This window comes from Corythoichthys intestinalis, unplaced genomic scaffold, assembly GCF_030265065.1.
Source record: "Corythoichthys intestinalis isolate RoL2023-P3 unplaced genomic scaffold, ASM3026506v1 HiC_scaffold_28, whole genome shotgun sequence".
NCBI lineage: Eukaryota > Metazoa > Chordata > Actinopteri > Syngnathiformes > Syngnathidae > Corythoichthys > Corythoichthys intestinalis.
In genome coordinates this window covers 548,696-565,429 of record NW_026651597.1, presented here as the reverse complement: position 1 = coordinate 565,429, position 16,734 = coordinate 548,696, and the positions used below count along the sequence as shown (strand labels likewise).

Sequence of the window (16,734 nt, the reverse complement as noted above, 5' to 3'; positions counted from 1 at the left end):
CTTTCACGAGTGAAAATGCAGTCAATACTTAAGATCTCTTTTTATGGGCTTACATGCCGTTTCCACTCAATATAATTCTTGTTGTACATTAAACTTTGCAAATCCTTAGGAACAGCGTCACACCAATGTGCGTATGATTCCATCATGTGAAGCCAAATAAGCACGCCTCAAATGGAACTTCCATTAGCTTTCTTATATGCCGCCAACATGTTGCTAAATGCTGTTTTTTCCCCTCATCTTAAGTGTTTGTGTTCCCCTGAGTCAAAGTAAACAATACGACATACCCACAATTATCAATCTCGATGACGATCTCACTTTGTGAGGCGGCCGGTGTTGTGCCGAAAAATAGCCGCCCCGCATGAAACGTTCCCCCTGACAGGAGCGCTTATTTATGACGCTTTATTGAGGTGAAAACATCAAATGTTTTCATGGACGCATTACAGTAATGGATTTACGACTGTAAAATCAGTTTAAAATAAATAAATTACACAAAATACTAGTACTGTATTTTAGTAACAAATCGTGGACTGGGCCACATAACCATCTTTGAATAGAAATGTATTAGTCTACAGGTTTTCACGAACATATCCCAATGACAATCGCACAGGTATGACGTTCAAGCAGAATAAAATAATACATATTCACAGTACAAGATTTATCAGTTCAAGCAGAGTAAAATAATACTTATTCACAGTACAATATTTTTTGGTTCAAGCAGAGTAGAATAATACATATTCATGGTACAAGAAAGTCGTTTCCGTGTCCATCAATTGGTAAGAAAAAGCTATTTGTATGAGTGACGTGTGGGTGCTCCCGTCAGGGGGGATATTTCACGCGGGGCGGCTATTTTTCGGCACAACACCGGCTTCTTCTCCTAATCCTAAAACCTCTTCATTCACAGCGAAAACCTCATCCAGGTCACGGTGCAGTTAAATGGTCCCTACTTCGTGGAAAAACTTCATGTACTTTCTTGGGCTGCTGCGACCACCGCGGGCCACGTAATTGCCCTTTGGCCACCTTATAAACGTACTTAATGTTCTTATGTTTTTGCGGCACAGTTTCCAGTTGCGCACCACGCCAAAAGTTCGTTCCAAATGGCCGGAAATCTCCTGGAAGATGTACTTGTTATGTATGGTGCTCTTGAGGCTCTCCCGGATACGCCGATCAGCCCAGATGCATAGCAGCGCTTGCATCTCGTCGTCAGTCCAGTCATCCTTCATCACTGGGCTCGCAGCATCTAGCGCGGTACCATCCGTTAGGTGACGGGAGTTCGGCTCACAGTCCACGACAGTTAGCTCGGGCTCATTGACATCTTTGTCTGCCGACGACATCGTAAAGAATTTCGAGACATTTGGCAATAATGAAATGTATTTTTTTACATCCTCCCGCGGTTTTCTCTTTTTAGACCCGCTCTTATTCATCAGCTTCTTTTTAAGTACTATAACTACTTCTCAGAAACCCAGAACTTCCTCTTCTTCGATGTGTGATGGCAGTTGGCAAACCAATTTGCAGGTACATTACTGCCATCTACTGGACTGGCCCATGTAACTTTCTGGCTGCTCAGTCCGTTGTCATAGAACAGCCCATTGTAGTCCGTGTGTGTGTGTGTGTGTGGGGGGGGGGGGGGGGGGGGAGAATATCAGCATTCAAATGGCTTTCTTTTTTGTTTTGTTATTTGTTTTTTTGGTATGCTGACATAATTATACATGATAGTAGTTGGGGGTACTGCTGGCTCCGGTGGCCCAGGCCCTTGCTCGTTGGGGCAGGGGCAGCTGGTTGGGGGGCCCCTACTGGTTGGGGGCCTAAGGCGATCGCCTACTTTGCCTGAATAGAAGATCCGCCTATGGTTTGTTTTTTTGTTTTTTTGCATGTACAGCCCGTTTCAAGTCACCCCACAGCATCTCAATGGGATTAAGATCTGGGGTTTGACTCGGCCATTCCAGGACTCTCCATTTCTTCCTTTTACAGCCAGTCCAGGGTGGATTTACTGGTATGTTTTGGGGTCATTGTCATGTCGCAGGGTCCAGTTTCGCTTCAGCTTTAATTTATTCACAGATGATCTCACATGTTCCTCAAGAACCCTCTGATACACAATAGAACTCATTGTGGATTCTATGATGGTGAGCTGGCCAGGTCCTGCTGCAGCAAGGCATCCCCAAAGTATGACACTTCCACTTCCATGCTTTACAGTTGGTTTGAGGTTCTTTTCCTGGAATGCTGTTTTGGATTTACTGCGGCCGACAGCCGCTACAAACTACGCCCACATAATGCTACGGTACATACGGTACATACAGCGTTAGTAGCACATGTATTGGAAACTAGATGCGAAATGACCAACTCCCTCGCGTTAGGAAACAGCCAACATCTTAAAGCAGTATACTTCTCTGGAAGGCTGTTGTAGCGAATCTTCAGAACCAACCCAATTAACTTTTTATCCAAAATATTCCTAAATTGGCAAAATCTTGACTTGAATCTATCTTTAAATGATGAAACAGTTTCACATGTTGAAAGTAGACAGAAGGGACATTATGGAATAACAGGAGCAATTTTATCAACTTTAACGGTTGATTCACAACATTAAATTGAATGTAGTTTAAAGCTGCTGATACAGAATGGGGACTGGAGTTTTTTATTGACTGTTTACTGGGCTTTGGGACTTTCGAGTGCCAGTTTGTCACGCATAGCAAAAGTTTCTGCCAGTGTTAGTTGCGTAGGACCTTTCTTTTTGTCTTCGGTTTTCTTAACATACCCCTTATATTGTTTGGTGGTATTTCGCTAAATACGGCACACCTTCAACAAACTACATTACCGTCTCCCAATTTACCGAGAGACTTTATCGGTAAAAATGTCAGCTGTGTGGAATCATTTCACCTTAAAGGACGACAAAGACGACGAGGCAGAGTGCAACATATGCCACAATAAAGTCAAGCGTGGGGGTAAAGCTGTAAGAATTGTTAATACAACCAACCTAATCAAGCATTTAGCGAAATACCACCACAAACAATATAAGGAGTATGTTAAGAAAACCGAAGACAAAAAGAAAGGTCCTACGCAACTAACACTGGCAGAAACTTTTGCTATGCGTGACAAACTGGCACTCGAAAGTCCCAAAGCCCAGGGAATAACAAGAGTCATTGCCGAAGAATTCATTCTGGATGACGAGCCATTATCTCTCGTGAGTAAAGAGGCACCATCCAACACTTAAAACCACGGTACAACATGCCCAGCCGTCATTACATCCTTGAGCGATTCGCCCGTGGAAGATTCAAGAACGATTCACAAACATCCAAATTCCGATGATTGAAATATGTCAAGTAAAGCGGAACTAATACACAGCGCGGTCTTCGGGACGCAATAAGAAACGGACCGCATTGCGTCCCGAGAGTAAGCATCATGCTTGTCATAGACCCGGGTAATGCCAATGCTCAACTCATGCCGCTGGATAAAAAACACAAGAATACCTGACTGCTGCTGACAGCCGCTACAAACTACATCAACGTCGTTTTACTGGAGATAGTAGATATCATATGTATATAGAACTAGATGCAAAACGACAGACTCGACTGCGTTAGCAACATTGAAGTATTGAAAACTAGATGCGTTAGTAAACAGCCGCCATCTTAAAGCAGAAGACTTCCCCAGTAGAGCTGGGAATCTTTGGGCACCTAACAATTCGATTACGATTCAGAGGCTCAGATTCGATTATAAAACGATTATTGATGCACCCCCCTCTTTTTTTTTTTTCTTTTTTTTTTCTTTTTTTATTAATGTTTTGTACATTAGTTCCAAAATTGTTCAAAAATACTCTCAGGCTAAACCAAACTACTATTTCAGTATCAAGTTAACATATAGCAGTAAAAAAAATACAAAAATAACAGTAAATAAAAAACTCCAGTCCCCATTCTGTATCAGCAGCTTTAAACTACATTCAATTAATTTAATGTTGTGAATCAACCGTTAAAGTTGTTAAAATTGCTCCCGTTATTCCATAATTTCCCTTTTGTCTACTTTCGACATGTGAAACTTTTAAAACTATTTTAAAGATAGATTCAAGTCAACATTTTACCGATTTAGGAGTATTTTCGATAAAAAGTTAATTAGGTTTGCTTGGAAGGTTCGCTACACAGCCTTGCAGGGAAGTGTACTGCTTTAAGATGGCGGCCGTTTACTAACGCCCGCATCTAGCTTTTTGTAGATGTGCTGCTAACGCTACCGAATCTATATTGCATCTAGTCCTATATAAATGATATCTACCGTAACATTATGTGGATGTACTTTGTAGCAGCTTTTTGGCAGCAGTCAGGTATGTTGTTGTGTTTTTTTATCTCGTGGCATGAGTTGAGCTAGAGCCTTGAGTTGAGCATTGGCATTACCCGAGGGGCCGGGTAATGAGAAGCATGATGTTTAGCTACTCTCGCTCCGTTCCTCATTGTCCCGAAGACCGCGTGGCGCGCTGAGTGTGTTGTACTTCCGCTTTACTTAGTTTGTAGCGGCTGTCAGCAGCAGTCAGCATGATGTTTACTCTCGGGACGCAATGCGGTCCGTTTCTTATTGTGTCCCGAAGACCGCGCTGTGTATTACTTCCGCTTTACTTGACATATTTCAATAATCGGAATTTGGTTTGTGAATCGTTCTCGAATCTTCCACGGCCGAATCACGAATAATCTAAGAATCGGAAACTTTGCACACCTCTATTCCCTAGTAGACTGTTCTGAACCTTCCAAGCGAACCTAATTAACTTTTTATATAAAATACTCCTAAATCGGCAAAATCTTGACTTGAAGACAGCCCCACAGCATCACTGACCAACCCCCATACTTCACAGTGGGTATGAGGTGCTTTTCAGCATGCGCATCTTTCGTGGCACGCCAGACCCACTTAGAGTGTTTGTTGCCAAAAAGCTCAATCTTGGGCTCATCTGACCAAAGCACACGGTCCCAGGCTTCAACTGGGACCGTGTGCTTTGGTCAGTTTTTGCAGTTCGCTTCCAAAGGCCCTGGGAACCTTGTTAGGGTGCATGGCATCATGAATGCTTTGAAATACCAGGACATTTTAAATCAAAATCTGTTGCCCTCTGCCCGAAAGCTGAAGATGGGTCGTCACTGGGTCTGGGATTTACAGAGATTCTGCAAAGAGGAATGGCTAAAGATCCCTCTTTCTGTCTTTTCCCATCTTGTGAAACGTTATAGGAGAAGATTAGGTGCTGTTTTGTTGGCAAAAGGGGGTTGTACAAAGTATTAACACCATGGGTGCTAATAATAGTGACACACATTATTTGATGTCAAATAATTATTTCTTTATGTGGGAATTTTTCCCCACTGAATAAATGCACTTGTATTGAAGGTTGGATTTGTCTCTTTTTTCCATTAAGGTCCCATAGTATTTGAATTAAAAAATATATATTAGAAGCTAAAAAAACACATCTTAACCAGGGATGCCAATAATTATGGAGGGCACTGTATGTCAATTGGCTGGCATCCATAGCATCCAAATTTGATGTGGAAGTGATAACCACAGTGGGACCCGAGCCTGCAGGGACAATAAGGAAGATGAATTGGCTGCTAGCGGTAGCTACCTGGCTGCCAATGCCGCCTTTACCCACAGCCATCTATCTTTGTCAGGAAGTCATTAAGTCCAGTGAGTTCCATGAGCGGTAGCTTGGGGGTCCACAAAATAATTTTGGAATAAATTATGTCATTTAAAAAAGGCCAGACCTTCATATGTGAAATGGCTGATAAACATCATAAACCACTTAAATCTGTCACACACACACACAAGATGTGGGGGACTCAAATGCAGAATTCAGTCTTTTATTAACGTAAATGGTCAGAGGCAGGTACAAACAGGGGCGCTCCACAAGGAGGAAATAACGGGCTATGAAACAAAAATGATACAAAGGAGAAAGAAGAGAGCCAGGCAAAGTGCACTGGAGTAGACAACTACAACAACGGGCTAGGCATGAGGCACAAAATAACAAAGAGCTATGGCATAACACTATAAACAACTTACAACATAGAACATCTTTGTCTATGGATACTAGCTTTGGTGGCAACGAAGGGTGAAGACACTTTGGCATGAGATTAGGGAGTGACAAACAATTTAAGTACAAGAGGAATGGGGCACAGGTGGGAACAATTGGTAATCAAAATCAGAGGCAGGTAAAACAGCAGGACGGGTGAGTGGTGGAAACCGGAGGGTGAGGCTTCAAAATAAAGCAGGAAGAGACAACAATACTGTATACCTAAACCTGACAACCCTCACCCAGGCGTGACAAAATCACCATTTACAAACACTTAACGTAGGGCTGTTCGATTTTGCCTGAAAAGAAAATCCAGATCATTTTCCCTCAAACCCGATTTTCTGCTACCGATTATGATTTCTTGGCAAAAATAATGACAAATAAGTTTTCTGAATTTCTTCTGTTTAAACTTATTTTTTCTTTATTGGAACTGAAAGTGCCAGTGAATTTAACTATGTTCATACACACAGAGCAATCCCTTGGGATTTAGAGCATTTTATTTATACAACAGACTCGAGATCTGTTCTTAATTAAAGCGATAATGAAAGAAGAAAGTGCATATACCATTTGAAACAAAATCAAACTTGACAAAAGGTAGTCAGTCTGTAAACCAAATAGTCTCTCAGCAAGTCAGTCTGCCAACCAGCTAGCCAGCCAGCCAGTCAGGTGAAGTAGGTAGGCAGCCTGGCTCAGGGTGATGTGCTGTCATATTTCTCTCTGGTCTTACTTACATAAATTATCCTGATCCTGATTATTTGAATCAGGTGTGTTGGAGAAGGGAGACATGGAAAACAAGCTGGATAGGGGCTCTGGAGGACAGGAGTTGGATACCCCTGCCATAGGTTTATGAGCATCTCATCTTTACAAAAGACGTCAGGTCAAACACATTAATGGGCCAATGAACAATGTGCATATAAATTCAATTTTCAAATGTAGAACTATGCAGGGTGTGTTCCAATTATAGAGGAATCACACTCCTCAGCCTCCCCGGTAAAGTCTATTCAGGGGTACTGGAGAGGAGGGTCCGTCGGGAAGTCGAATCTCGGATTCAGGAGGAGCAGTGTGGTTTTCGTCCCGGCCGTGGAACAGTGGACCAGCTCTACACCCTCAGCAGGGTCCTCGAGGGTGCATGGGAGTTCGCCCAACCAGTCTACATGTGTTTTGTGGATTTGGAGAAGGCGTTCGACCGTGTGCCTAGGGGAATCCTGTGGAGGGTGCTCCGGGAGTACGGGGTACCGAGCCCCTTGGTAAGGGCTGTTCGGTCCCTGTACGACCGGTGTCAGAGTCTGGTCCGCATTGCCGGCAGTAAGTCGAATTTGTTCCCAGTGAGGGTTGGACTCCGCCAAGGTTGCCCTTTGTCACCGATTTTGTTCATAATTTTTATGGACAGAATTTCTAGGCGCAGCCAAAGCGTTGAGGGGGTCCGGTTTGGTGACCTCAGCATTGAATCTCTGCTTTTTGCAGATGATTTAGTGCTGTTGGCTTCATCAAGCCGTGACCTCCAACTCTCACTGGAGCGGTTCGCAGCTGAGTGTGAAGCGGTTGGGATGAAGATCAGCACCTCCAAATCCGAGACCATGGTCCTCAGTCGGAAAAGGGTGGAGTGCCCTCTCCGGGTCGGGGATGAGATCCTGCCCCAAGTGGAGGAGTTCAAGTATCTTGGGGTCTTGTTCACGAGTGACGGTAGGAGGGAGCGGGAGATCGACAGGCGAATCGGTGCGGTGTCTGCAGTAATGCGGACTCTGCACCGGTCCATAGTGGTGAAGAAGGAGCTGAGCCGAAAGGCAAAGCTCTCGATTTACCAGTCGATCTACGTTCCTACCCTCACCTATGGTCACGAGCTTTGGGTCGTGACCGAAAGAACAAGATCCCGGATACAAGCGGCCGAAATGAGTTTCCTCCGCAGGGTGTCCGGGCTCTCCCTTAGAGATAGGGTGAGAAGCTCGGTCATCCGGGAGGGACTCGGCGTCGAGCCGCTACTCCTCCGCGTATAGAGGAGCCAGCTGAGGTGGCTTGGGCATCTGGTTCGGATGCCTCCCGGACGCCTCCCTGGAGAGGTGTTCCGGGCATGTCCCACCGGTGGGAGGCCCCGGGGACGACCCAGGACACGCTGGAGAGACTATGTCTCTCGGCTGGCCTGGGAACGCCTTGGGATCCCGCCGGAGGAGCTGGTTGAAGTGGCTGGGGAGAGGGAAGTCTGGGCTTCCCTGTTAAAGCTGCTGCCCCTGCGACCCGACCCCGGAACAAGCGGAAGATAATGGATGGATGGATGAACTATGCATTTTGGGAAAATATGTTATTTTATTAAAACAAAAAAAACAAAATTTAGTTACTGTAATCTAGTAGCAGCAATCTTGACAAGAAAATGAGACAGAGACAGACACGCACACAAATATACTTCCATACTTGTGGTATCGTGCAATACATTCAGCCAGACGTGGCGCTACATTACTCTCTGTTGTTGTGTTGTACATGATGAATGTGTGCAGTCGAAGTAAATGAAGTGTTGAACATTTCAAGGCTGCATGTTTTATTTGATAATCCACTGCAATAATTCTACAAAATACTTGAAGTACATTATGAGAGAATACACTTACTTATGGCGTCATACAATTTGTGTTCAAAGTTGGCTGGGCAAAATTAGCAGAATCGCCAGTAGCCATGGTTGTTCCTGTTCTCGTTAAGATGGCGCGCTCTCGTGGGAGGAAGCGGTAATGCAGAGGAAACCAAACGACGGCTTAGATAAAAAGTGGTGCGGTTTTGGAAATCACGTACCATTTTGAACGTTTTTAACATCGTTTTAACCAGAAAAGCCTGTTTCGGTTCAAAATCAATTAATCGAACAGCCGTAACGTAGCTTTCGACCAATTAAATGCTCTGATATGATTGGGATGTACAGTATACATAGGGCTGGATATTGGTTGGGTATTCTACATATTAGATTTTTTTTTTTGCCAGTGATGCCAAGAGTAGCTCTACCAATTTCACCAATGAGACTTTGCAACAATAAACACATCACTACATTAAACCAATCAGACGTAAGCTTGCTGTTCTATGATCACGCCAGACTCTTGATTCACGTGGCGTCTTTAAAGCACCGTAAAAAATGAAGTATAGGATATAGAGTGCCGCCCTCAACATGACTCGAAAGTGCAGATTTCAACCTCTCTCCCAAATTTTATTTAGCACCGAGTGACCACGGAAAACTGGAGATATGATCATTTTAATTTCATAATCGGAACTAAGAAGGAACTATTCACTATTCAAACTAGGAACTATTTTCTCCACTAGAGGGCACTCATGCTCTTCGGACAGATGATGCTTCAGTTCTGCATTTTTTTTCTCTTGCCGGAATTCAATGTTTTATACATATATTTATAAATTTAATATCAGGCATGAAAATCACTCACCTTTCGGCGAAATTTGCCGTTTTGTAGTCAAAAAGGGTGACCTACGCGAATTGTGTAGATGACATATGAGACTCCAGTTGTTGTGTCCAGATGTTAATTGGGCAACAACACGCCGTAGATGTTTATTGGTCAACAACACGCCGTAGAGTTATACAGTTCACACATACAAAATAAGGAAACACATCTATATTAAACACTGTAAACGTTAGCATTGCTACGCTGAGACTAATGGGGAAAAAAGACAACTTACTTTAGCCTGCTATAAAACATTAGCAGTCTTTTCCAAAACGCAAACTTGCAGTTAAAAGTTGAAACCTCAAACATGAAAAATCACTGTTTAACAGCATTTGCAAACGAAAAAAATCTATTAGTGACACTACAAGCAATGACGAAAAGTACTTTTTGCGGATTGTAAAGTTAGCGGTTTAGCGAACGTACTTCCGGTGAACATTTCAAAATAAAAGCATGTCACGTTTGTCATATAAATAACGATTTCTGGAGGTAATCCCGCATATTTCAGAATGAATACAATAATATGTAAATACTATTTTACACTAAGAATACCATTAAAATGATACCGTTTTTAAAAAATATAATTGGCAATTAATATTACAATTATTATAATACTATTATATATAGTAGTATACAATAAAAATATATATAAAATAATAATGCTAAACATTTTTTATAAGAATTGCTTTGAATAATGTTGGAAAGGTGAAGTCGGTGTTCTGAATCTGTTTACATTCCATTCTTTCGCACCAGTAAATGCTATCACCTACGCCTGCACAATATATCGTCTGAACATTGCCATCTGAATGTGCTCGTGCGCAATAGTCACATCGCAGGACGTGCATTTTTTTTCTTTTTTTTAGCATTTAAACTTTTGTTTTACTTCATGAAAGCAGCAAGTGTGCAGATCCGGGATTAAACTGAGTTATAAAAAATTAGGGCCGGTGGCGCCATTTTTCAGAGCATCGGAATTTAAAAACAACATACATTGATGTTTTTCTGCTTCATGCTCGTCCAGCACCACAGCGTCTCAATCTCCCTCCTGCTAGGCAGCGCGACCCAACAGTTTTTCTTCGTTAACAGTCAGGGGCGCTGCCAGGGATTTTGGGCCCCATGAAAAGATATCACTTTGGGCCCCACCACCAGTGCCGGGACACACACACACATTTAGAGTATCAACTATGTAATTTCCTGCGTTCTGGTGAATCTTTACACACTAATTTGTGCATTTTCTGTATTAATTTAAGATGAAAATATATTTATGTAAACATACAGCGTATAGAGCAATAATGAATAGACTGATATCGTCTTTAAGAAATGTACTGAAGCCCATCTTTTACAATCTAAATATATTTTTATTAGAAATATTCTCAAATACCACAATGAATGACTTAAGTTAAAACAAAACTTTTATTCTAACAATACTACAGCATACATTAACGCCAATAAAAAAAAACAATCTTTAGAATGATATAACAAACAAAGCGAACACCACACATACACACACACACACACACACACACACACACACACACAAGCAATCACACTCACAATTACAAACAAAGCGAGCAGATTGCAGGTTGCTCAGCCTTAGTCACCAAGAGCCCAGCGCCGAGCCTTCTTGATAGCAAAGTCAGTGATCAAATCATTAAAGTTTAGCTTCCTAGCCAACTGACTTTCAATGGACAACATGGCAAGACTAGAAAGCCTGTCCTGACACATAGTGGACCTCATATAATTTTTTATGAGTTTTAGCTTACTAAAAGCTCTCTCGCCGCCTGCAACCGTTACGGGGAGTGTGCAAAATATTCGTAAAGCGATGCACACTTCTCCAAAAATGCTTTGCAGCTGCATCTTAAAAATTGCATTCAGGAGACCAAGAGAGGACAAGTTAGGGGGGAATGTAGCAGTATACACAGAGTTCAGGTGTCTTACTGAAGATGGTCCTGGCTCTGTAGTGTACATAAAATGACAAATATAGCAATATCTTCTATATTATTCTAGTATCTTAATTTAATTATTAATTATGTATCATTAATTAATAATAATAATTATTATTATTCATTATTATTACTTATTACTATTTGTCTCTTAGCCACTGATATTTTATGTGTGGTGTGGCAGTGTTCAAGTTGATTCCTCACCTCCTTCAGTTGGGAGTAAAGATGAGGCTGGCTCATAAAGGGTGTCAGGAGACAGGGCTGCTGAGCCAGACGCAGCAAGAGGAGTTGTGCTTGTGCCTATTACAACAGGCGAGGGCAGAGACAACTGTTTTGGTGTGGAGAGCTTGCGAAAGGGTTAACCTGCTGTACTAATTAAATGTAAGCTAAAAGTGGAGCAAACACTAGCTAGCAAACAATTACAGTATTTCATTATGGAGTAGGCTTAGCCCCATTTGAAAATTTACAATCTCCACTATAGGCTACAGCTCCGAAGCCAGGTCCCTTCCTTGTTAACTAACTAAATTTAATTGATGACAAACTAAATTCAATAAATTCTTGACAAACTGGATTCAACCAGATTAAAAAAAAAATCCACACCAACTTTCAACATCTGTATGATACCAAAAAATGCCGTCACCATTTGGAATTCATGTTCTTGAATTGGTCAATGTCGCTCACTGAGGTCGGGAAAATCCCGTATTTCTTACGGAGTGAGCTGGGACCTGCTTCTGAGCTTTCTAATAGACGTCGCGTGAGCTAAAATAACAGGTTAATTTTCAGCACTACACTGACACAATTTACACCAACCTTCCTTTGTGAAGTACTTTTTCACATCCTGTTGGCCTTTTCTACCCCTCTACACCATACTCAGAGTCATTGACTGGTGTAAATGTGCACCGCTGCTCAGCCTGCGCGCGGTCTGATCAAAGGAAGGGCGGACGAAACCAATTAATGAAAATACGCGGGGGGGGGGGGGGGGGGGTTTGCTGGCAATACATATGCTCTCTGGATGTTTACTTTTTGCCAAAAACAAAACAAGAAAAAGAAACCCTTCGTTTTATACCTTTTAAAATTATAATGATTAATATTTAAATTTGCAAACGATTACCTAATGCTCTAATTTTCTTTGTGGGCCCCCTCAGGCCATGGGCCCTTAGAATCAGTACCACTTTTCCCCCCTATACGGCGCCCCTGTTAACAGTGCAGCTATCCCGAACGGAGCTATTCAAGTGATTTGGTGAAAATTTTCTCGTTTTAATATTGCAATATAATATCGCAAACTCCACAAAAATCACAATGATAGTTTTTTCCAATATCGTTCAGGCCTACTATCAGCATTTGACCTCAGTGTTCATGTGTGATTAATTATTGTTATTTACATGTTTATTTGCACTGTAATAAAGAATTTAAGTTTTCCAAAATGTTTTTTTTTTTTTAACTAATAAGCGTCAACACAAATTTCATTGCTAAATTATTAAAAAAAAAAAAAAAAATTAGTCAACTAATTGTAAAAAAATAGTGGGCTGACTGATCGGGCTGACTAATCGGGAGAAAATTAGTCGTTTGAGACAGCCCATACCGGAACATGTTTCCTCCACACCCTTCTCACCTTTTTGACCCCTGACCCATTTTCATACCTTTTATACATATATGTGTATACAGGACTGTCTCAGGAAATTAGAATAAGAACTTTATCACAATATTCTAATTATCTGAGACAGTCCTGTATATATCTCCTTGGCTTAGTGGTTCTGTAATAGGCAGTACAGTATAATAATAATAATAATAATAATAACACTTCATATAGATCATTTCGTGCAAAGAAAAAAATAGCATTATTTTAAAAAAGATCTAACATCATAAGCAGTTACTCACAATGTTACTCATTGTGTATACTTTCCACCAAGTATGTTTAACTTGTACTTGAGTACATTTTTCGGAAGACTACTTATACTTTTACTTGAGTAATATTTTTTTTTAACCGACGTTACTCTTACTTGTGTAACATTTTTTGGGTACTCTACCCACCTCGAGGTTCGGACACTGGTTACTACTCTGCATCTTTTAACCGGTTTCAGTGCCAAAAGGTTCTTGAACACAATTAATGAAAGCAAAACGGCACACACGCTTTGTCAACAAACAATTTTATTTCCAGGGCCAAGTGGATCATTCAACAATGGACATACAAGAACATTAAGGAAATGAATCAATGTGCAATAAAAATGGCATAACACCAAATAAAAACCCCACAAAAAAACAATGTTAACAAAATATACTCCAGGAGATGACGTAATAAGTAATCAAAAATATGAAGAAAATGAATTTCTCCTGTTGTTAACGCTTTCATGTACGAATGAGGATTTAAAAATATATATATATCCATAACTTATTGGCTGCCATTGATGGTGCTGGATGTCCAATCCATTTGAACAAATTTATAATTATAACAAATAAAACATACAATTATGATTTATTGGGAAAAAATAATCTAATAATATTTATAATATTAATAATATTTATAATATATATCTATTTTTTCATTTCTAGAAATAGTCACTTGCCCTATTAAAGGGTTAAAGATCTTACGCACTGTGAAGTACGGGGGTGGGTCAGTGATGCTGTGGGTCTGTTTCCCTTCCAAAGGCCCTGGGAACCTTGTTAGGGTGCATGGCATCATGAATGCTTTGAAATACCAGGACATTTTAAATCAAAATCTGTTGCCCTCTGCCCGAAAGCTGAAGATGGGTCGTCACTGGGTCTTTCAGCAAGACAATGACCCTAAACATATGGCCAAATCTACACAGAAATGGTTCACCAGACACAAAATCAAGCTTCTCCCATGGCTATTTAAGTCCGCAGACCTTGTTTTGTTGGCAAAAGGGGGTTGTACAAAGTATTAACACCAGGGGTGCTAATAATTGTGACACACATTATTTGATGTCAAATAATTATTTCTTTATGTGGGATTTTTTTCCCCACTGAATAAATGCATTTGTATTGAAGGTTGGATTTTTCTCTTTTTTTCCATTAAGGTCCCATATTATTTGGATTAAAAAAAAATATTAGAAGCTAAAAAACACATCTTAACCAGGGGTGCCAATAATTATGGAGGGCACTGTATTTGCTGCCCCCTCCTCCAGCTTTTTTCACCACAAATATTTAAACACTCACACTTTAAAAGCACATTATCTTTTTTGTAATATATTATATTAAAACAACTAAAACAAGCAAGTGCAGAAATTAAAAGAAAAATGCTATAATATCTATTTAAAAACACCAATCAAAAACACACATACAGTAAATAAATAAAATAAATTACAATTATTACAATATGTTTAAAAACCACCCGCTCAAACTTAAATAAACACACACAGAACAATTTAAAATACAATTTTTTTCCCCACCTTACTCGCCTTGTCTTCTCTGGCAGTTTGTGTGTGGGAAGGCACTGGACTTGGTGGGCTTGTGCTTGGTGCTGACGTGAATAAGTTGGGTGTGAATGATGGCCCGGGATGTACAGGTGGAAGGAAAATATTTCAGAAGAGCATCTACAAAGAGAAGAAAGTGGAATGTTACATTATATTAGTCAAAAGCTGTTGATTGTGAAACCAGCATGACATAACCATAATAGCGCCTCGCCTAAATTCTTGCAGCCTCCTGTTCCTGGCTCGATCAGGTGTTAGGATCCGGCCACTATCTTTGACGAGCGAAGCTGAAAAAATAAATAAATTCATAAAGCACTGCAACTACACAGGACAATCCAATAATAATGAATTAAATATTATATAATAATTTAATTGAATATTTTTTTTGCATGAACAAAATTGCCATTTTAATGAATAAATGACAAATGTATGCATTTAAATCCATGGCACTTTTAGTCCCCCATACCTCAGAACTAAGAAATTATTAATTGCATATTTAATAGTGTATTCATTTAATTAACCTTGGCACGTTTAGGCAAGGAATATTTAATAGCAAAATTTAACACAAGATAAAAGTGCTTCACATCACTTGAAAATCAGAAAGACAAAATTTTAGTATCCATACACTTTGTGCAACTATCTCTAAAATTGGAGTAAATTTAACTGAAAGTAATCCACAGCTGGTTGAATACTGAAAATATTTCTAAAATAACAGACCTGGCTAATAGTAGTGCAATTACAGCATACAGTATAATTTAGCTTTAGCAGTATGTCATACAAACTCTACGTAAACTGCTAGCTTGCAATTGTGCCAAGTATACGTTTTTATGCAGTTGAAACAAGTTTTTTTTTTTTTTTTATCACAACAAACCTTTTGACGTTTATGCTCCTCTTCTTCTTTCTAAAATGCGACTGGAAGGTTTTGTCTTTTCATGATGTCAACTCGTCACCGTAACGTCGCTCAATTGCGGAGGCTAAAAATAGCACCTTCAGGTAGCTCGCTGGTCTGTGGGGGGGGGGGGGGGGGGGGGGGGGGTGAGACTGAAACGGGCAGAGGGCACAATAGAAAAATGATTTAATTATTTTTAAAAGACTCAATACAATATATATTGTTGTTGTTTTGTTTTATTGTCTTGTATATATTTATACTGCTATCATCAAATATTATTTGAACATTTTTCGTGACGCCCCTTTGGACGCTGCGACACCCCTTGGCATTTGCCTAGCTCGCCTTATGGACCGCACGGGTCTGGATAACAAATAAAAAATTGTACGTAAAACGGTGTAAATTAGACATTGCTTTTAAATTGTGGTTCAACAACAATTCCTATACACACCATTCAGTCTCAGGGTTTGGCCTGCAAGTCAAACCCGAGCCCTTTCATATCTTAAAAAACTCCAATTGTGTCTAAAGGTATTATGGTCTTTTTTTTTTTTTTTTTGGATGAATGTTTTTGTTGAAGTTTTGTAAGTTGAAAATATATAGATTTTTTAGCCCAAGGGGAAGAATCACAATGTTTTGCCAGGTTTTATTTAACACACAGGTTTTGTCTTTCTGCGATGCTCTTGAGGTCCTGAGTAACAAAGGTTTTCACATATACAATATTTTTGCATTATTGTGTCTGTTTGCAGGGCAAGTTCTACCTGCTAATTGAGGAGCTGAGTCAGCTGTTTCGTGCATTGGTTCCCATCCAGCTGTGGTACAAGTATATCATGGGGGAAGAGCCTTCAGCCAGCTACTTTTTGGGAGCTGCGCTCATTATAATCTACAGTCTCTGCAAGGTGCTTTCTTTCGCCTTGGATTTTTGACATCAAATTACTGTATTATTATTATCCTTGTGCTGCCCCAATCCATGTTTTCACTTCCGATCCCAATACCTAAATCAGAAAATCTGTCAAAACTGATACAGTTCAGTTTATTTTAT

General features: G+C 40.4%; 1 protein-coding gene across 7 annotated transcripts in view; it reads left to right on the top strand.

Annotated features, from left to right (window-relative positions):
* Positions 1–16,734, top strand: part of LOC130911332 (RING finger and transmembrane domain-containing protein 2-like) — a 96,882-nt gene that overhangs the window by 43,153 nt on the left and 36,995 nt on the right. For all 7 annotated transcript variants that reach the window (XR_009062012.1, XR_009062013.1, XM_057829216.1 and 4 more), the window contains one exon: positions 16,442–16,591. Coding sequence is in view for 5 of the 7 variants with exons in the window: in XM_057829216.1 (XP_057685199.1) it covers positions 16,442–16,591 (150 nt within the window). In the remaining 2 variants the exon portion in view is untranslated. The remainder of the gene's footprint in view (positions 1–16,441; positions 16,592–16,734) is intronic.